The sequence below is a fragment of the Aspergillus welwitschiae genome (genome assembly GCF_003344945.1).
Source record: "Aspergillus welwitschiae strain CBS 139.54b unplaced genomic scaffold BDQ94scaffold_43, whole genome shotgun sequence".
Taxonomy (NCBI): domain Eukaryota; kingdom Fungi; phylum Ascomycota; class Eurotiomycetes; order Eurotiales; family Aspergillaceae; genus Aspergillus; species Aspergillus welwitschiae.
The window spans coordinates 43,325-62,562 of NW_020798737.1; the positions used below are offsets into that span (position 1 = coordinate 43,325).

The 19,238-nt window shown below is 52.5% G+C and overlaps 5 protein-coding genes across 5 annotated transcripts; 1 reads left to right on the forward strand and 4 right to left on the reverse strand.

The window, feature by feature from the left end:
• Positions 1-340: 340 nt before the first annotated feature.
• BDQ94DRAFT_174509 (uncharacterized protein) lies at positions 341-7,406 on the reverse strand (the record flags this gene model as incomplete). Its single annotated transcript, XM_026772364.1, has 5 exons — positions 341-1,201; positions 1,286-6,348; positions 6,431-6,609; positions 6,682-7,066; positions 7,121-7,406. The coding sequence occupies 5 exons, from the start codon at positions 7,404-7,406 to the stop codon at positions 341-343; spliced, it is 6,774 nt and encodes a 2,257-aa protein (XP_026621662.1).
• A 1,830-nt stretch (positions 7,407-9,236) lies between these two features.
• On the forward strand, positions 9,237-10,200 carry BDQ94DRAFT_183305 (serine hydrolase FSH; the record flags this gene model as incomplete). The annotated part of the gene is made up of 3 exons (XM_026774374.1): positions 9,237-9,658; positions 9,734-9,832; positions 9,903-10,200. Exons 1-3 carry the CDS (start codon positions 9,284-9,286, stop codon positions 10,197-10,199), a joined length of 771 nt encoding a protein of 256 aa, XP_026621663.1. The 5' UTR covers positions 9,237-9,283.
• Positions 10,201-11,386: 1,186 nt separating this feature from the next.
• On the reverse strand, positions 11,387-13,741 carry BDQ94DRAFT_151685 (uncharacterized protein). The gene is made up of 8 exons (XM_026767797.1): positions 13,201-13,741; positions 13,102-13,154; positions 13,033-13,055; positions 12,842-12,984; positions 12,516-12,793; positions 12,186-12,464; positions 12,026-12,136; positions 11,387-11,973 (listed from the first exon to the last, which is right to left on the reverse strand). Exons 1-8 carry the CDS (start codon positions 13,262-13,264, stop codon positions 11,773-11,775), a joined length of 1,152 nt encoding a protein of 383 aa, XP_026621664.1. The 5' UTR covers positions 13,265-13,741; the 3' UTR covers positions 11,387-11,772.
• On the reverse strand, positions 13,722-16,409 carry BDQ94DRAFT_151690 (putative C6 transcription factor). The gene is made up of 6 exons (XM_026767798.1): positions 15,986-16,409; positions 15,343-15,927; positions 15,146-15,297; positions 14,924-15,097; positions 14,529-14,870; positions 13,722-14,482 (listed from the first exon to the last, which is right to left on the reverse strand). Exons 1-6 carry the CDS (start codon positions 16,109-16,111, stop codon positions 14,023-14,025), a joined length of 1,839 nt encoding a protein of 612 aa, XP_026621665.1. The 5' UTR covers positions 16,112-16,409; the 3' UTR covers positions 13,722-14,022.
• Positions 16,410-17,321: 912 nt separating this feature from the next.
• On the reverse strand, positions 17,322-19,192 carry BDQ94DRAFT_162615 (NCS2 family permease; the record flags this gene model as incomplete). Its single annotated transcript, XM_026769584.1, has 4 exons — positions 17,322-17,930; positions 17,977-18,081; positions 18,131-19,031; positions 19,071-19,192. The coding sequence occupies 4 exons, from the start codon at positions 19,190-19,192 to the stop codon at positions 17,322-17,324; spliced, it is 1,737 nt and encodes a 578-aa protein (XP_026621666.1).
• Positions 19,193-19,238: the final 46 nt, after the last annotated feature.

A 19,238-nucleotide genomic window follows, 5' to 3' on the forward strand; every position in this document is an offset into this window, starting at 1 on the left:
TCAGACGGTTGATATTAGAACTTGTTACCCGATGTGTAGTCCGGCCTGAGGTAGTGTTTTTTCCCAAACATTTCTATGATGTATTTCAGTATTCTCTCACTGACAGTACTAGTACATACTAGTTACATCACTATTCCATTTATGGAATGCTGGGTGAGACGTTATAACTGTATATCAGATTACTACCTTGTCAACACTCCTCAAGGACACATAATCCAAGTACAGAGCACACACCAATAGCCAGACACCTCTAAATGCTATCATAATCTCAAGCTTTCCACCCCAAGATATGCATTCCCAGGATAAGAGTACTAAAATAACCACATTACCAAAACTGAGATTAGTTAGGGATTTCTCCCTTCCACGCCCCCTCCAAACTCGACTTCTTCAACACCACCAACGCCAACGACCCCAAAGTTCCCGCCGACAACAACTCCAAAACCTGCAAATGCCCCTTCAGCTCCTTGCCAATCCAATTCCTCAGCTCAATTGCATTCAATGAATCCAGCCCAAACGACGCAATGGGAGTCGACTGCGTATGCGCTTCCACCACTTCTCGGGGAAGCATGAGAATGTCACCCAACTTATCACGTAGACCGACCGCCGTAACATCGAGGGCTTCCTGCAGGTTCGCGGCGCGGCGGACTTGCTGGGTGATAGAGAGAGATTTAGTTGCTCCGGCATGGGCCGTGGCATCAGCGCCTTCCTCCTGCTTCGCGGCCTCGACAAGGTGGGTGAAGCGGGCATCAGAAGCATAGTACGGAGTTGCGGCGGAGGAAGGCCAATGCACACCGGTGATGCATTGTTCCGGGACTTGCTGGCCCTTCATCGCGAGCTCGATCAGAGCTAGTACTTCAACTTCTCGCATTGTGTTGCTCATCGCCAGGTTCCTCAGCACTTCTGCCTTTTTCTTGTCTGCTGCTTCCGAGAATACCCCGATGTCGCCTACTGCCGTCAAGTCAATGGATACGGCGGATAGGCCCTTTTGGCGGCGGTAGCGTGCCAATGCATCCAGGAAGCAGTTTCCCGCTGCGTAGGCGGCTTGGCCGCGACTGCCGACGATGCCAGACACGGAGGAAAGCATGACAAAGAAGTCCAGTGGTTGGTGGAGAAGCGCGTAGTGGAGGTTCCAGGCTGCCGCGACCTTGGGACGGAGGACGGCTTCCCAATCTGGGAATGTCATTTGCTCCAGGAAAACGTCCTATTTGAGATGGCTGTTAGCATGATGCATGGGGTTTGAAACCGAGGATAATTGGGGCGGGAGGGGGGAAGAGGATGTATGTACCTTGAGGACCATGGCCGCGTGAATAACACCCCGGACTGGTGGTAGCTCTTTCTGTAGTTCTGCAATCAGTGACTTGACCTGAGAAACTTCGGACACATCGCATTTTTTGATTTGTATCGATGCATCCACGGCTTGCCCGTCGCTGATGATCTTCTGGGCGGCTTCCGTGACGGCGCCACTGCGAGAGAGCAGGACAATATGCCTAGCACCGCGCTGGACCATTCTGCGAGTGATCGATTGGCCAATACCGCCGGTGCCACCGACAACAATGTACGTAGCATCCGGTGAAAGTAGATCACTAGACGGTAGGGGATGCGTGGCCTTGATCTTCCCATTAATTCGATGATCCACTACGACCTTGCCCGTCGTCTTCCCACTCTGCAACTTGCGCAGCACCGATTCCACCTCCGCGATACCTACCGTCGTCACTGGATATACCGGGGTCAGTCTTCCCTGTGCGAACATCCTCATGACAGCGGTAAATACACGGTTGAGGACCTTGCCCTTCTGGTCCGCAACAAGCGTCAAGTCCAAGGAGGAAAACGTGCAGTTGTACTCGAACTTGCCCATCTCCAGCCGAGTATTAGAAGTAATATCCCGTTTTCCAATCTCAATGAACCGTCCAAACGGAGCCAGACAATCCCACGTCTCGCGCAGGAAATCGCCCGCCAGTGAGTTCAGAACCACGTCCACACCGCGTCCGCCCGTGGCTTCGCGGACACAAGGGCCAAACTCGGTGTTGCGACTATAGAAAATGCGACTCGCCGGGATACAGTACCGATCGATCAGCATCTGCTTCTTCTCCTCACTACCAACCGTGGCGTAGATCTCGGCTCCCATTAGCTGAGCCAGCTGAATGGCGGCTTGACCGACGCCTCCCGCCGCGGCGTGGATGAGGACACTTTCCCCATCTTCCATGTGAGCCAACTCGACAAGTCCATAGTAAGCCGTGCTGTAGGTGACGGGGATGGAAGCTGCCGTCTCAAAGTCCATTGAGTCTGGGATCACAGCCGCGCTAGTTGCCGGACACCGCGCGTAGGTGCTATACGCGCCGTGGGACATGGCGCATACGCGGTCTCCGGGCTTGAGGGAACTGACCTTGGCTCCGACGCGCGCCACCGTGCCACTGCACTCGATGCCCAAGTAAGGACTGGCGACCTGGCCCATGGCAATCACCACATCCTTGAAGTTGGCGCCTGTGCAGGCCACCTTGATCTCGATCTCGTCGGCGCCGAGCGGCTGGGCCGGATCATCGGTCCAGTAGAGGGAGTCCAGGGCGCCCAGGGTGCCGACGGCAATCTTGAGTCGGCGATCCGTTCCTTGTTCGAAGTCCTGAATGTACGGAAGAGATGGGTGTGTCTCTTGAAACACGGTATTGTTCAATTCTGAATGCTCAACTAGGCGAGGGACCATCAGGCGTCCACCGACTTCGGTGAACTCGTAATCGGATAGAGGCGCTTCCTCCTCGTCATCGGCGGCTGTCTGGACAGCGTTGGTGGACGCTTTGAAGGCATCAAGGATTAGATGAGCCCGACCTGCGATGTCTTGGCGAGAACTAGGATCCAGGTCGAGGCTGACAGCTGAGTTTCCGGTTTCTGAACGCACAGAACGCAGCAGACCTTGAACAATGTTGAGCTCGGGATGATCGACAGCCATGTATGCGCCGGAGGTAACCCAGAGGCAGTAGGAGCATGTGACGAGGAGGTCTTGGACATGTTTGAAGGATTCCGGGGTCAGTGACTGCAGAAGTGGAGTATCGAGCTCAGCCAGGCAGATGTATCGATCCTTGGATGAGATCTGGACGCGGGATAGGGGGGCGACCGTGGTTCTGTACCCCGTGAAGACTTCAATAGCTGTCAGGAGAGTGGCGACAAGTGGATCAGAGCTGGGCCTCTCAGTGATGATGATGACGGTTGGCTCGTCTTCTGATAACACATGGAGGCTTCCATTAGATGCATTGTGATTGCCATTTCCATGAACAACACCATTGTCATTCCCATGAACAACACCATTGCCGTTCGTATGCACAACACCATTGCCATTAGTCTCGCCATGCCCATTACTCGCTGGGACACTCTGGGCCGTGCCATTTGCTTCACCTGCAGAAGACAGTGGCTCCCACTGTACAGTGTAGCACCACGGATACGGGGTGGTGTCAATCAGCATATCGCTATTGACAGGGGTCATTCGGAACCCTTGGATAGTGAGGACGGGCTGCTCTGTGGACGCAGACGGAGACCATGCATCAAGGGTATAGTCCAATGGCCGAGGACGGGAGGAATCTGCCGGCAGTCCATTGACTAGGGCCTCCGCCGTTTCTCCCGGTTGCGATGGGAAATTGGCTGCGATATTGATCTCCCGGATAGAAGTCGGCATGAAGAGGCACGGAATGTTGGCAGAGTCCGCCCGTAAAACGGGAAAGGACAACTGGAAGAATAAATCCAAGAACGCAGGAGACACAATAAACGGGCTCTCGTGGCCTGAGGGCATGCTTTGCGCGGTGTTGGGGACTGTAACCTTTCCGCGCGCATACCAGCCGGCCCCCATGCCTGCTCTTCCAACGGTCACGCCGCTGTCTGAATCGAGCGTGAACGCGTCGCTGTATCCGGCTCCGCGGCCCTCTAGGTCTGTGTAGAAAGTCTTTAGTGATACAGGACGGTGGTCACCCTGTTTAGCTTCCTCACGCCGCTCCAGGCTAGCATGAAACGGCCGGCGTTGACTAACAGGGTTAGTAGTGGACGACTCCTGGCGCCGAATGCCCACGAGACCACGGCAATGCTCACGCCAACCCCGACCGGCCGCCCACGAGGCAATACGAAACTCGTCCCATTCGCTGGAGTAGGAGCGGGTGCCCTCCGTGAACGAGCTCAGAGAGAGCCAGGTTTCGTACTCGACGTTCTCCTCCAGGGTGAACGCCGAGGAAGCATGGAACTCACGGAGCCGGTACCCGGCAATCTGGGACGGGGAGAGGCCTCTGAGCTGAGCCCGTTGAGATGCCGCCTCGACGGCCATGCTGATGTAGCCGGCCATTGGGAAGGTGGTCATGGATTGCATACGATGACCGCGGAGCCATGGCACGCTGTCCAGAGACACGGAATTGCGCCAGACGGGCTGTTCATCCTCGCGGGTAGAGGCTTCCAATCGTCCCAGCAGGTCGTGACGAGGGAAGCGTGGCAGTCGGTGGTTGACGGCGATGCGGCTCTCATGCCAGTAGGAGCGATGAGACCAGGGATACGGCGTCAGGGACGGCAACACTGTTGGGACTGACTGGTCCAGGTGAGTTTGGTTAACCTCACGGAAAGCCAGCTGCTGGCCGGCCATGAACAACCGGCCCGCGAGCTGCAGAGCGGCCTTAGTGGCGTGCTCCTTGCGGACAAGGGAGGCAAAGTACTGAGTGTGCGTATTCTGGATGCCCTGCAGTATCTGCTTGATCGGGCCCTGCAACGCGGAATGCGGACCGATCTCAATGATGATATCGGGCCTGGACTCAGCGCACAGCTGGCCCAGCGCGGTAGAGAATCGGACCGGGTGTGTCAGGTTATCAACCCAATACGATGCCCCCAGAGCCCCGGGTTGCTCGATCTTTTCACCCAACAGCGAGGAGTAGTACTGGACATTTTCCTTCTTAGTGGATGGCGCAACCTGCTGGATGGCGCTGGTATACTCATCGGCGATCAGCTTCATGTGGGGAGAGTGATAGGCCACGTCGACCATAAGCTTCCGATGAAAGATCTGTCGCGCTTCCAGCTCCTTTGCGAGAAGGTCCATGGCAGTGGCATCTCCAGACGCCGTGGTGGACCGGGGTGAATTCTCACAAGCGACAGTGATGTCCTCTCCTAGCTGAAGTTGCTTGATGGTTTTGCGCACCTCATCGGCACTCTCTCCGACGGCCATCATGCAACCATTCAACGTTGGGAATCGGACTCGAACCTGGGCAGCGAGTCGACCCCGATGATATGCCAGGGCAATGGCCTCGCCCACGGAAATAGCACCCACCGCATAGGCCGCCCCAATCTCTCCGCTGGAGTGGCCGACAACCATTTGCGGTTGTACGCCCCAGGAAGCCAGAAGATCCGTCAAGGCAAGCTGCACGGCGGTGCAAACCACTTGAGAGATCTGGGGCTGACTGACGCGAGAGTCAGCTGCCTCACGCTTCAGCTCTTCGAACAGGGAGAAATCCGCTCCCAGATCCTCCAGTGCGCGTGCTGCTTCCTCCATGGTGGCAGCAAAAATAGGGTGGGTGTCGCTAAGTTCCAATCCCATGCGGGGCCATTGTGCGCCCTGTCCAGTGTACGCAAAGGCAATAACAGGAGCAGAGCCAGCCTCCAGCCGGGCGCGCTGAGGGACACTCGCTGGCCCATTCAGGGTCTCGACAAGTTCCGCGGTAGATGAAGCGGTGACAGCAACGCGCCAGGGAAAGTGAGAGCGTCGCTCGCCAAGTGTATATGCGATATCATGCACCAGGCGTCGTTCGAAGACACCGGGATGTTGTTCCAGGTAGAACGTGAGGTTCCTGGCAATGCGTTTCGCAGCCTCGTCATCATAGCCGCTGAGTACAAAGAGCTGGGGCGCATCGTGTTGGGGGTTGGGAGGCTGGCCGCGCGAACGGGGAGGCCGTTCCAATACGACGTGGCAGTTGGAGCCACCGAAGCTGAAGTTGTTGATACTGATGTACTTCTTGCCCTGGGGCCAGGGGCGCAGATTGGTCGGCACCTTGATATTCCATTGGTCGAGAGGGATGGCGGGATTGGCGCGCTCAAAGTTGGCATTGGGAAGAACGAAGCCACGGTGGAGCATCAGAGACGCTTTGATCACGGACGCAATACCGCTGGCGCACTCGAGATGTCCGAAGTTGGATTTGACGGAGCCTAGGTATAGCGGTGCCCGCTTGGTCCGGCCATCCCCAAACACCCGATGGATGGCGCCGACTTCGATGGGATCGCCAACCTTGGTTCCGGTGCCGTGCGCCTCAACGAATCCGGTATCAATCGGGGAGAGGTCGGCGCGGGCGTAGACTTCTCGCATGAGTTCTTCTTGAGCGTCTCCGTTGGGGTTCGTCATGCCTGCCGAAGTTTAGCTTTAGCTTGTCACCGCGGAAGAATACGCGAGCTGGCTTTTTGCTTTCTGAAAGGGTGGTGGACGCACCGACAGTTCGACCATCATGATTTGCCCCTGTGTTCCTAATAACTGAATAGATCGGATCGTTGTCTTCCAGGGCCTGGTCTAATGGCTTGAGGACAAGACAGCCCACTCCCTCACCGCAGGCAAAGCCCGAAACGGCACGATCATCAAATGCAAAGGTTTTTCCTTGCTCGTTGTATAAACTGTAAGGATGTTCGAGCTTTCGTTAGCATCTATCGTATAGCGTTAAGGGACCTATATAGAGTGGTCGTTACCCCATCATCGACATTGAAACCATCTCATCTGGCTGCAAACGCAGTCTAGCTCCACCAACCAGGGCTGAATCCGCATCGCCAGAACGAATACTCTGCACCGCCAGATGCAGGGCATAGAGACTGGACGAACAGGCCGTATCGATCGCCATACATGGGCCACGGAGGTTGAAGAAATGGGAAAGGCGACCCGCTTGGATAGATTCCTGATTCCCCGTGGCGTCAAAAATGGGAACGGAGTCCAGGTCGCGAAAAGCACCACGACGGTAGTCTGATGAACAAAGGCTCGTGAAGACCCCCATGCGCGAGCCTGCCGTGGCTTGTTGGGGAAAACCGGCGTTTTCCAGGGCTTCATAGGCACATTCGAGTAGTAGTCGCTGTTGGGGATCTACGGTGATTGTCAATTATCTGGTACTGCTCAGGGACAGATGGGGCTCGTTACCCATGGCAATGGCTTCTTGTTGCGTTATGTGGAAGAACGGAGCGTCAAACTGAGAGAAATCCTCCTGAAGGTAATAACCCCCTTTGGGGTTGAAACAGCCCTTTCGCTGGGGATCTGGGTGGTAGTAGGCCGCACTGGACATGCGATCAGAAGGGATAGGGCCCCAAGCATCCCTACCGCGAGATATGAGAGTCCAGAAGTCATCAAGCGTACGAACCTGGCCTGGAAGGCGACAGGACATGCCTACAATTGCAATCGGCGCCTGCGAACTGTTCGTGATAGTCATTATGGCGGCTGTATCTGAGGTTACTAGGCCTGGGAAGTAAGAAGAGGGAAAAGAGGAGATTTAAGGAAAGAAGGGTTTGGTCGAAAGGACCCAACTCTAGAGGGGTTCTCGCTATTTATATGTTACCTTCAGCCATTCTAGCAAAGAACATCATTTACACTGCTTGACTGGTCCTTCCTACCATATCATGGTGTTGGTTATCTTTCCTTTTCTTTTCTTTTTCTTCCCTGCAGATTTTGGTCCAAGGTCAGCATGTGCACGATGCCATCCCCCGTCATCCTAGTCCCACTTGCTGTTTGGGGCCACGCTGACATCGGCGATCATGCCCACAAGCCATGGAAATGGGCATATTGAGAAGGCCCTGCTGCGATCAGCAGAGACTAGGAGAAGAAAAATATTGTCTTTGGTAACGATCGGGGACCCACATGCGGAAGCTCGGTTATGCATGTTCTGACTAGTTTGTGAGCTGTCTTTAGATCTACATTTGGGACTGAAAAGAAGAATAAATTGGAATTAAAAGCCACGGGGTGTATAGACTGGGGATTAGTGCTGGTGCTGTATTCCTCCACCCGCATCTAGTAGATATGTGGCTCGGCTGGATCGGGATCAATATGAGGCCTTGGACTCATATTTCAATGGGCTCGTGCGTCATGCAGCTGCATAACCTGACCTGAAAATACGGTTATTTGCGGCTGGATAACACAAAAATCTCCCATTAGTTACTTTACCTTGACACTTTTACTTTTAATTTACTTTATTCAATTTTATTGTAGTTTAATCCATTGATCAATTAAAATATTATTACCTTTTCTCGATTAATTCGGAGGTTTAGGATGTATCAATTAGAGTCGATAAAGCAGATAGAGTCGTGGGCATGATTCGATTTCGAAGTTCTCCTAGGGTGGTATTATTTTTCCCCCTTCTTTTTCTCCTATGTCTTTGATTCATCAATTGCCTATTATGGCCATTGTGATATCGCTTGTTCGAGACAACCTTTAGTCCGCAAAGCGTGAAAGTCAAGTGCAGACTACGCCAAGGCAGATTGGAAGCAGACCTGAAAAAGCGGTCAATGCAATGCCGATCGGGTTCAATAGTTAATCGGATTGTTTGTTGGGAGTGATCGTTCCAGAACCACACATGGTGTTCAATTGTTGCAACCATCCAGCGCCGAGTCCAATATGTAAACACTAGCTTCCCTCTTTTTTGGTTCTTTTTTTTTTTTTTTTTTTTTTTTTTTTTTTTTTTTTTTTTTTTTTTTTTTTTTTTTTTTTTTCTCCCCCTTTCTTAATTCACCAAATAACCGCCCATCGGCCCAGCATTCATTTTTGGTTTCAGGCTCGATTATATGAATCACATTATCCCAAGTTGGATTATTCAACATGTCAGTTATGGACTGGGTGAGAAAGCTTCGGGGAACGTACTTTGTACAGTCGCATTGTTTTTGCTTTTTAGGAAATATTCCTTTTGCTGCGATCGGTAGCCCTCGCCAATCACGGAGTATTTATTCCGTACTCCGTACTATCAATAAAGATGTCCCGAACTCCTATTCTGTGGATTCTATAGACCCACGGGCATGATTGATCTGCGGTGGGTGACATGGTTTATCGAGTCGTGCCAGGGAAAGGAAAAGAAACAGAAACAAGGCACGGTGAGATGGAGAATTTATAGATTCTAGATAATGACAGAGACATGTCACTACTAGGACTACGAGTGTAGTGCATCATCTTTGCAAGCCCCCAACTCCAATAATTGAAATGGTAGTAGCGGTATATATAGCTCACAAGTAGCACCTCCCCGCGGCGACCTTTCCCATTCTCCCGTCATTGCAACTTTCCACACTCCTGGTCCAAATCACCCTTCAGAGCTAGACTACCAGCATGACAATCCTCTGTCTACATGGCGGCTTCGGCAGCGCCCAAAACTTCCAAGTGCAACTCCATCCCCTAGTTAGTACCTACCAATCATTATACCCCGATACCACCTTCCACTACATCAATGGCGGTCATCCCGCCACGCCTCCACCAGGAAGCGAGGATTACTTCGGCCCACCGCCTCATTACCGATTCATCGAATACGATGGGATTGGGCGGTCCGACGATGTGATGGAGCGGATTCGTCAGCTCCCGAGGGGAGCCACGGCCGAAGATACCATGCGGGTGTTGACCCACGAACATGAGATGATGTCTGCCGATTGTGTGAGAGAGGCGTTGCAGAGACTGTTGGGGATATTGGATGAACATCCGGAAATTGACGTATGTTGGGACCCTCCCTTTCCCCTTCACCGCTTTGGAGGCAACATGGCTGCCAAATACTGATATCTGAACCAGGGGGTCTTGGGCTTCTCGGAGGGCGCTACAGTCGCTGCTACTTTGTTGCTTGAAGAGGAGCGACTTGTTCAGGAGGAGGGTAGGAAGAGACAGCTTAAGGTATGAATATGATATATAGACGTACACAATCACTACCACATCACGCTAACGCATCATCTGCTGGTTTCAGTACGGGGTCTTCATAGCAGGCTGGCCTCCCCTTCGTATTGACGGCGATCGAGTAACAGGCTGTCTGGCGGATGAGACAGAGGATATGATCGAAGTGCCAACGTGTCATATCATCGGGGCGAATGACCCCTACGTGGATGGCACCATGGCGCTGTATGGGGTTTGTGATCCCGATACGGCCATCATGTTTGATCATGGCAAGGGCCATACCATTCCGCGGGACGTGGCGACGATGAAGGAGGCGGCAGAGGTGATTGAGCAGACCAGGAGACGGGGGATTGCTGCCGGGGATGCGTAGGGTTGTATTATACTATTGACTTGACTGTGATCGTTCGTTGCATCTTAGATAGATTGCCCTAACTGTTCACATTCCTTCTACTAACGTTTCCATGCTCCGATTTTTACTCAAGTACAAGGCGAGGAAAGGCTCTTTTTTTCTTTTCTTTTCTTTTCTTTTTTATTATTTAATCAATTACTTATTTTTCTTTATTATTTACTTTTTTCATGTCCAAATCTTTCATCTGCAACTTAACAATCGATATGTAAGATGTAAACGCACTACCCAGTACAGAGTAGACCTGAAAGCCTAGATCGCGGCCACCAAGAAGCAGATGGACAGATATGTCCCATCAGTAGTTGATAGGGTCCTGTAACAGAGCAAATGAAATAGCTAGAAAGGATCAGGAATGTGATGTAGAGGGGGTGTGGGATGTGGGTCAATGTGTCTATCCTGCATCATGCTGCAATGTCTGCAGTTATATATTGGTCTGCTAGTTTAATATATAGTATATCATATTAGGCTACTAGAAGGCGTGCTTGTCCGCCCGCTCTCTGCTACCGCTGCTAATTTTAACCTTACCCACTTGAAATATCAATCCGATGCGTCTCTTTATCTGGTTCTTTCAGTTGTTATAAGTTTCGATTTCTTCGAGCTATGATCTTGAATTTTTGATCCACTATATCTGTCCGCTACAGTGTATTATTTATCTTCACTTGACTTATTTCATCTTGAGATTGTATGTTTCCGCCTAAAAGTGTATTTGGTATCTTGGTACTCAATTTCTTTTCTTTTTCTTTGTTCTTTCTTTCTTTCTTTTTCTTCCTCCCTACTTTTCATTTTCCCGAACCAATTCTGTAATACATGAACCCTATTCTTCCTAATTTGTTTTTCTTTTCCTTTCTTTCTTTTTTTTTTTCCTTTCCGCGCCGGGAGGATCTCCGATAAGAATAGCCTCAAAAATAAGACCCAATGAATTAAATCGATCCATCCCGGTAATCTTACACCCAGAATAAACATAGACTGCACGATTCTCTGACCTGTATTCCTACTGGCTGTCAGAAATCAGATAAGAATTCCAAAGAAAGCATAAATAAGACATATGGCAGTGCCCAACCATTCAATCAATGTATACATATAATATATGGTAACATTGAAATATATAAATATATAATTGAGCTGGGAATAGCGTCAAGATTTCAAATATGCGAGTTAATCCTATGGATGATTAGACATGACAGTAGGCCTATGCATGTTGGATGTTGGGATTTTCGGACAATAATTATTCGACTCTGCTGATCGGCGCGGGGATACCGATACTAGTGAATAGTGCAGACAATGTAGATCAATAAACAAACATGACCAAATCAGACTCTGCAACGGTAAAGGAGGAGTCGGGAAACGGAGAATATCATGCCAGCAGACATTGGCAACATGCTTCGGGAGAGACTATTCAGACAACACGAGAAAGACCTATCTTCTTATTGATTTGATGTGCTTGATATCTCATCGTAGATTTCATAACCTCATGCCGAAAATACTCGTAACTCATATCACATCTGCACGTAAATTGTGTCTAAGATAGACAAATAAATCAAACCTTCCCGTCAACAAAGGTCGACATTCGTTGTCTTTCCTCCCCCACCACCCTCTTCTTCGGATAATAATGCCAACAGGCCCAGATAAACATTGTGATCAGAGTCAAAGGGACAGTAATGGCCCAATAGATCCAGAATGAACTGGTCATGACTTCCTTTCCATTATTGTAATCAAAGAAATTCGTTCCGAATAAGCCCTACACTCCTTAGCATTGAGGGATTTAATGAACCTTCAAGCATGTGACATACCGATACAAATGTCCCCGGTAGGTATACCATACTAACGATCGCAACCGTCCGCATCATGGCACTGTCGGACTTGGCGTCGTGGCCGAATCGTTGGGAGACAAGATTGAATCCCTACCAGTGTTAGATATAAGCATGAAACGGAGGTAGGCAGAGAGCACACCAAGTTAATCTCGTTGTGTAACCGCTCCGAGAGCGATCGACTTCGGATCTTCAGCGAGTGAAAGTTCTTGGCTCGTCGAAGTAGGTTTCGTTTGGTCTGGAGCCATTCGCCCTTGTTGACATTGGGGTACAGCTCGTAGGAGCGCGCCTGCTCCTCCACCAAGCATTGCATGGTATGTTCTGCGACCTCGAGGGTCTCATTCGAGTGAAAGACATGCCGTGCAATATCGTGCAAGTGAGGGAAGAAGTCGGGGGTCAGACTGTTTACATCAACTCTTGACTAGGTTTGGTTCAGTATACTGTATGCTAGTATGCATGGGAATAAGGATACCTTCTCAGTGGTCCGGACTAAATCTCGAAGCGCCCAGAAAGAATTATCATAAACACCGATCATGGTGGTCGCAATCACAGCGTGCCAAACATAAGGGTTGCTGTCTGCCTGAGTCGTGGGTAGGATGGCAACCAGGTCACTGGGCGGTTCTGGATGATCGACAATGAAGACCACCTGTATTTGGGTTTCCGGATACCAGGTCACAAAGGCGGTAGTTTGGATCCATTCATACGTATGAGGATCGCGGACGTGTTTTATCTTATAACAAGCCCACGAGACTAAGCGACTTGTTAACAATGCTCACCTGGTTCCCGGTGGGTACATACCATGCTTGATAGGCTTGTCATTCTCATCCAAAATGTCATCACAGAACAGGGACCCGTTGATGTCCTTGCTAATAACAGGCTGAAATTCATCCGTAAAGAGGCGTAGATACTTCGTCTCATTCAACGTTTGGCGTTTTGAGAATCTACACAGATTAACGAAAACTCATGTCGACAATGAGGGCACACCCTACATAAGCAACGAGTTTTTCGGGTGCTGCTATCGTCAATGCCGGTCATCAGGGGCACAGCGGGACCCATACCTCGAGGTCCAAGTCTAGTAAGGACGCCCCAGTTTCCATCCATGGTCCGGTTCCTGAGCTTATCAGCGCTATGGCCACGGCTAGCCGACACGAACCCACCTCGCTCATAGATGGTAATGCCGTCGGGCATTGTACTCGTGGAGCTAGTGCGAAGCTTCTCCATTAATCGTGTCAGACGGGCCGGAAAGATGGCCCATATACTAGCATAATTGGCGACCGTCCGACTAACAAGTTGGCTGCAGCTGACGGCCGACGGAGGATTTATAGCTGGCGATCGACGAGGCTGGATTTAGTGGCGTTATTAGCCGCCGCGGTGGGCACGTAATCACATCTGTCAAACCATGATGCCCAACCGCTGTGGTGAGGCTTGTGGGAGAAATCTTTGAGTCGCACTGCAGTCTAGTTGAAGCCACAGACATTGATAGGATGGAAGTTGCAGTGCTGTTTTGCACAGCCCATGTATCTACAGGGGAGGAGAGGGAAACCATCAACCGGCTTTTTGTCTGCCCGGCGGCCCAAGCGGCAGTCAGCAGGCCACGTGATTAGACTAAGTTGCACAGGAGGCCTGGCCTGGTGTCGCGAGCTGGCATTGATGGACAGCGTCGGGGGGGCCTGTCGTCTTCCTATTTTACGCTTTGTCGGAGACTGCATCAACCTGCAGGTTCTATGGGTATTATATTCTATCACGGATAAGAACCAATTCCGTCGTCCCCCAGTCGTCCCTCAGACGAGCAGCATCATCAGGCTGGCAGACTGCCTGTCACACATCTAAGCCACGCTGAGACCATCGCCGTAAGCGTAATGTCACTCAGTAGCAATCCACCCCTGCAAAAATCCCCTGAGGGTCTAGCGCCGTGAGTCCAACAAAAAGGCAGTGCCAGTTCTGGATGCCTAGCCTGTCCTACGGCATCAACCCTGGTTCTACGCCTCCTCACTGTCATCCAGGAGGTCAACACTGTCGCGCACGCCAAATGTTGGCGGTGCGACCAGGGTGGTAAACAGCGAGTCTGTTTCACTGGGCAGTGCCAGCCTCTTCGTCTGTGCGGTCGTGCGGAGCGTGCCCAAGACGGTCCGGCTCGACTCCCATCGTCGCGAAAATGCCTTGGCCGCGATACTGAGGGTGATAAATGCCTCACGGTTGTTGGGCTCCTCCAAGTCATCTAGTAATGTGAACAAGGCCTCGGTGATACACTGGATGTTGCTGACGGGCATGCGGTCGAGACCCCAGCAAGAACGGTGGATCCGCATCAGGTGGGCAATATTACGTGCCGACGAAAAACACATCTCACGGGCGCGCGCAGGCGAGATCGTTGGGGCGGGCAAGGTGGAATATTCCTTCAGGGGCTCGTAGATTCTCATAATGATCGCATGGTGATACATACTATTCCGGTTACTGGGGTTCTCATAATTCGATCATCCAGACTTACTGTAGACAGAGGATATGTGGAGCCTCAAGTTTAGTCTTCAAGCACGTGGGCCATCGATCGGAGCAGACGCGAAGACGCTCATGAAGATCGGCCACTTTCGTTTCTGTCTCCGCCCGTGGGCGCGATGGCGCCTCTCGGTGGAAGAAGGTCGCTACATCGTACGCAATCAGACTCAAGCCACAAAGCGCGCTGAACAGACAGACCGAATGCCCCTCCGTTCCTTCGGTGTGGTCCGGATACGGTCGCCATTCGTCCGAGTCGCCCTCATGGCTGACGAAGGGCAAACTGTGGCGCTGCGGCGGCTTAATCAAGGGGCGGCTCTTGTCGGCCAAGGTGTGACTCCTGATCACGGGTTAGTTGCACGATTCGCCTGGAAGGGTTGCGCAAAAGCTTACGTGGCCACATTAAACAAACCCCAGACGGTTCCGTTGACAACTCGAACCATGCGGAGCGTATCCTCATCGGCATCTGACGCTAGAACGGAGTTCTTTTGCGAGAGTTCCTGGATGGCATAGGCAAGTTGGCCGCGGTGAATCCACCCTTGTCGGTCTCGCCCAGTCATCGAAGCACTACACAGTCAGTATCATAGGACTCTTTTATAATGTCACGAAGCATACCATGCCCACAATACGCCTAGTCCCTGGACAGTCGGAAGCGTAATCCGCCCCTCTTCCTTGTCCAGTAAACGCTTGGCCTCCTCGTAGAAGCGGGCTCCTTTCGAAGCCGCGTCTCCCGGTCTCGCATATGCTTCTGGGTAATCCGAATATGCCTGGGGGCGGTTAGATGAGCCTAGCAAGTATATCGAGAAACGTACGCAAGCATCCGCCAGAATTATGTTGACCAAGAACGGTGAGCAAAATCGAGCCGACAGCGATCCTGCCTGCATGTCCCGCACAAACAACTCCTTATCGATCCAGTTTCGAAAGGGATGCGACCAGGTGAACCAGAGCGAGATAAGATGGGAGACGAAATCATTATCGGAGACGACGGTGGTCCACGGTCGAGCGGGGACCTGAAAGCGAGGGATGTCGGATAACCGTTTGGCGTCGAGAATCCGCCGCATGGACCGCGCCTCAGACGGTTGGAGTTGCTTCACCTCCTGGCATACTTCGACTAGTTCCGGAGTCTGGGCCAGGTCCAAACGAGGCAGCTGGTGGTTGATGTAATAGCGGATCTCGTCCAACGAGGCGTCACTGCGGATGAGGTTGATCAAGGGAACGGCGCGACGGTTGCCACTCTCGCGGAGAACGCTGACGAGCCGGACGAGCAGGTCCTCCTGGTCGGCGAGCTGATCGATTTTGCGTTTGAGGGCGCCGCGACGACGCTTATCGGCGCTCCGGTCGAGGGTACATTCAACTTTGCTCTTGACGCAGTTCGCACAGGGCACGGAACCTGTGCACTGGGGACATCAGTATGTTGGGGAGTGATTGCACATCATGCGCCATGTGCCAAAATACCTTGAGCTTTCGAGTCTTGCAGGCGGCACAGGCGGTGCCTACATTTTTCCTGCGTTGTTGGGCATCGAGAGCGGCGTTGGCACCCGGCGGGGCGGGAGCCAAAGGGCGCGACTTAGTATCGGCCATGGTGCTCACCCATGGTGGAGGGATGGGGGTGAGGGAGGGGAGGACGAACAAGGGGTGATAAAAGAGAGGGGAATAGGCAGAAGGGAGGGGGGGAAGGAGAGTGGGAGGAGAGAGAGAGGAAGAGAGGGGGGAAGGACTAAGAGGAGAGAGCCTGACGAAGGGGCGAGGGAAAAGCTAGGAGCTGAAGCATGGGAACCATGATTGAACTTGGAAGGAGAGGAACTACTTGGTTCCTACTAACTCCTACTTGCTAATACAGTAGTAGATACCATACCAGGCTGGGTCAATGCCAGTTGCTGGGCTGGAACTTTTTCGAGGGTAAAAAAAAAAAAGAGGGCAGGGAAGAGAAGAAGAAGAAGCGTGACTGGTTGGAAGTCACTTCCAGCTCCAGCTGTTCTGGTGTTACCAGTGCTGATTGGGTGCCGGGTATGCACCGACCTTTCCCCGCCCGGAATTACCGTATCAAGACACTGATTGGCGCGGCTCACCAGGTACCATCCACTGCTTTACTGGTAATCCAGTGGTATTTCCATCCACTTGAGTACACTCACACTCTTCACTTAACTATCTCGTTACTACTTACAGTACGGAGTACTAATTAAGTAGTAGTCCACCACCACTTGCTATCTACTACTTACTGACTAGCACTAACTAGTCCCTCTGATCAGCTCTCCCCCTACCCCACCCCAACCCATCTGCCATCTGCCATCTCGGTTCTCCCCTCCACTCATCTCCCCTACATTCTTCTCCAAGCGTCATCACCATTCCCGCTCACCATCCGCACGGTGGCTTGAGTGCCTCCCGAAGGCAAGAGGAGAACCATTCCATTCTAGCACAGACTGCTCCTCCCGCATCACCTTCCGCCAGCCTGTGCGACCGGAATTCAATTCCTTCGGGTAAGCCGTCCACTACGTACCCTGGTCTATAACATCTTCCTGCTAACTCTGACATGGTTCCAGCAGACCGTCAATCAAACAGTCAAACTCCCAACTCCCAATTCCCAGTTGCCAGTTCCCAACCCCAACCCCCTCCGGGCCACGTTGCCCCTTCGGCCAGCGACCGACAAACAAACATTCCCAGGCGCCTATCATTGGTGTACTACAGTCCTCTCCTCGTCCCCTTCGAACGTCATCCGGTCACGCGCGGCATTGAATTCCGGTATATATTACAGCTAGCTTGCGATGAGCTCGAATCACGATTTAATTACAGTCTACATATCCTTGCTCGCGGCCGCCACGTCTTGCTTTTCCGGTCGATCCTGTGACTCCACCGATCCCCCATCCATCACGCTGCGATCCCTTTCGTCCTCCCGCCAAAAGTCCTTCTTTCCCCGAACGGCGCGCCGCAGCCAGGGCGGGAAGAATCCGCCCGGAATCCTCCACGACCAGGGTTCCTTTTCATCCTTATTGGGGGGCACGATCCGTCCCCCCGTCAATTTCTCGATCGCCCAGATGATGCCGTTCAGCGTGATGTAGCTCAAAATACCCGCGATCAACCCGTAAGCGATGCTGTAGGTGAACGGCATGATGGCAATGGTCAGGAAGGCGGGCACCGCGTCGCCAAGGTATCGCCAGTTGATCTCGGCCGCCGCCTTAACCATCAATGCTCCCACGATCACCAGAGTGCAGCCAGTGGCCCAAGGGGGAATGGAGGCGAAGATCGGGGCGAAGAATACGGCAATGAAGAAGCAGATGCCCGTCATGCAGGAGGTGAGCCCGGTCTTACCGCCTTCGGAGATTCCGGCGCCACTTTCGACAAATGCCGTGACAGGAGACGTGCCGAAGAGGGATCCGATCGAGACGGAAATGGCGTCCACCATCTGACTAGTCAGTCAAGGTTGTGCAACACATGGGAAAATCACTTACGTAGGCCAGAGCACTGCCTTCGAAATCCTGCGTGCGAGGATCAACCGTCCCGGCAAATCGCGCCATGGAGTATAGCGTGCCGGTGGTATCGAGGATATCCACATACTGCATGGGTTAGCTTGCCGTTTTTAGCGGGTGACATCATGCAACCAACCAGGAAGGTAATGAAGGCCAGCCCAAACTGCGATCCGTGCCCCGTGATATCCCAGTCCTGTGCGACCAGCGTATGCTTGATCGGGTGGAAGGTAACGACTTGCTTGAAGAAGTCAAACATGCTGTTACCCAGTTCAGTGTGCGGGAAATACGTCACAGGGGTCGGTCGCGGCCACGAGATGATGGACACCAGCAGGATTCCTATAATGACGGCGCCTTTCACCCGATAAAGCATCAGCAGAGCTGTCAGGACTCCACCACAGAATATCCCGATCCACATGGTCGGATTGCGCATCTTTGCGTCCGACGGACAGAGGCCGGTCGTCGCATCGCGGAGACTATCCACACAGCCTGCCAGTTCAATAGGCGAGTCCGTGGCGCCTGTTACCAACCCGATTCCCGCACTGTAGGTCAGTCCAATCAACGTAAGATACAGCCCAATGCCCGTTCCGGTTGCCAGCTTGATCGACGCAGGCAGCGCGCGGGCCAACCACTGGCGGATCCCCAGTAGCGTCAAGGCCAGAAAGACCCATCCTTCGACAAAGACCGCGGTCAGAGCCACTCTGTAGGGAATCATGCCAAAGCCGTGGTGACCGACCACGGTGTAGGCAAAGTATGCGTTCAGCCCCATGCCTGGTGCCAGCGCCACGGGCAAGTTCGAGAAAACGCCCATAAAGAAGGTGGAGAGCGCAGCGATAGCGGCGGTCGCGGTGACAATATCGCGCTTCACCTCCTGCACGCACAGCAGATATTCGGTGTTGTTGTCGCATTGGTCGGCATAGCTCTCGGGTGGGCAGACGCAGGTTCCGCCCGTGTCGGAGGTGATGGTGGCATTCACGCTAATGATGTAGGCCATGGCGAAAAACGTCGCTAAACCGGCGCGCATCTCGGTAAAGAAAAAGCTGCCTTTTCGTTCATTAGGCTGCGCAGGATTAGTTCACCACCGTGTCGCGTGCTCAGCCAGCAAACCTACATGACCTGAGTTTTCCAGACGAAACCACCACCCGACAGGGCTACGAGCCACTGCCAGGTTGACGCGGTGTACCCAGTCAAGATAGCGCATGGTGCTACTACAAGTCGTAGTAGTATGCAAGGTGGGTTGACAGCAG

Excerpts from the sequence above, each read along its gene's own strand:
- BDQ94DRAFT_151685 (XM_026767797.1), bottom strand. The coding sequence starts at position 13,264 with ATGGAGAAGCTTCGCACTAGCTCCACGAGTACAATGCCCGACGGCATT. Across the intron at positions 13,056-13,101 it reads TACTAGACTTGGACCTCGAG|CACCCGAAAAACTCGTTGCT; the intron begins GTATGGGTCCCG and ends TGACGATAGCAG. Across the intron at positions 11,974-12,025 it reads TACCGGGGACATTTGTATCG|GGCTTATTCGGAACGAATTT; the intron begins GTATGTCACATG and ends TAAGGAGTGTAG.
- BDQ94DRAFT_151690 (XM_026767798.1), bottom strand. The coding sequence starts at position 16,111 with ATGGCCGATACTAAGTCGCGCCCTTTGGCTCCCGCCCCGCCGGGTGCC. Across the intron at positions 15,298-15,342 it reads TAATTCTGGCGGATGCTTGC|GCATATTCGGATTACCCAGA; the intron begins GTACGTTTCTCG and ends AACCGCCCCCAG. Across the intron at positions 15,098-15,145 it reads CTAGGCGTATTGTGGGCATG|TGCTTCGATGACTGGGCGAG; the intron begins GTATGCTTCGTG and ends CTGACTGTGTAG.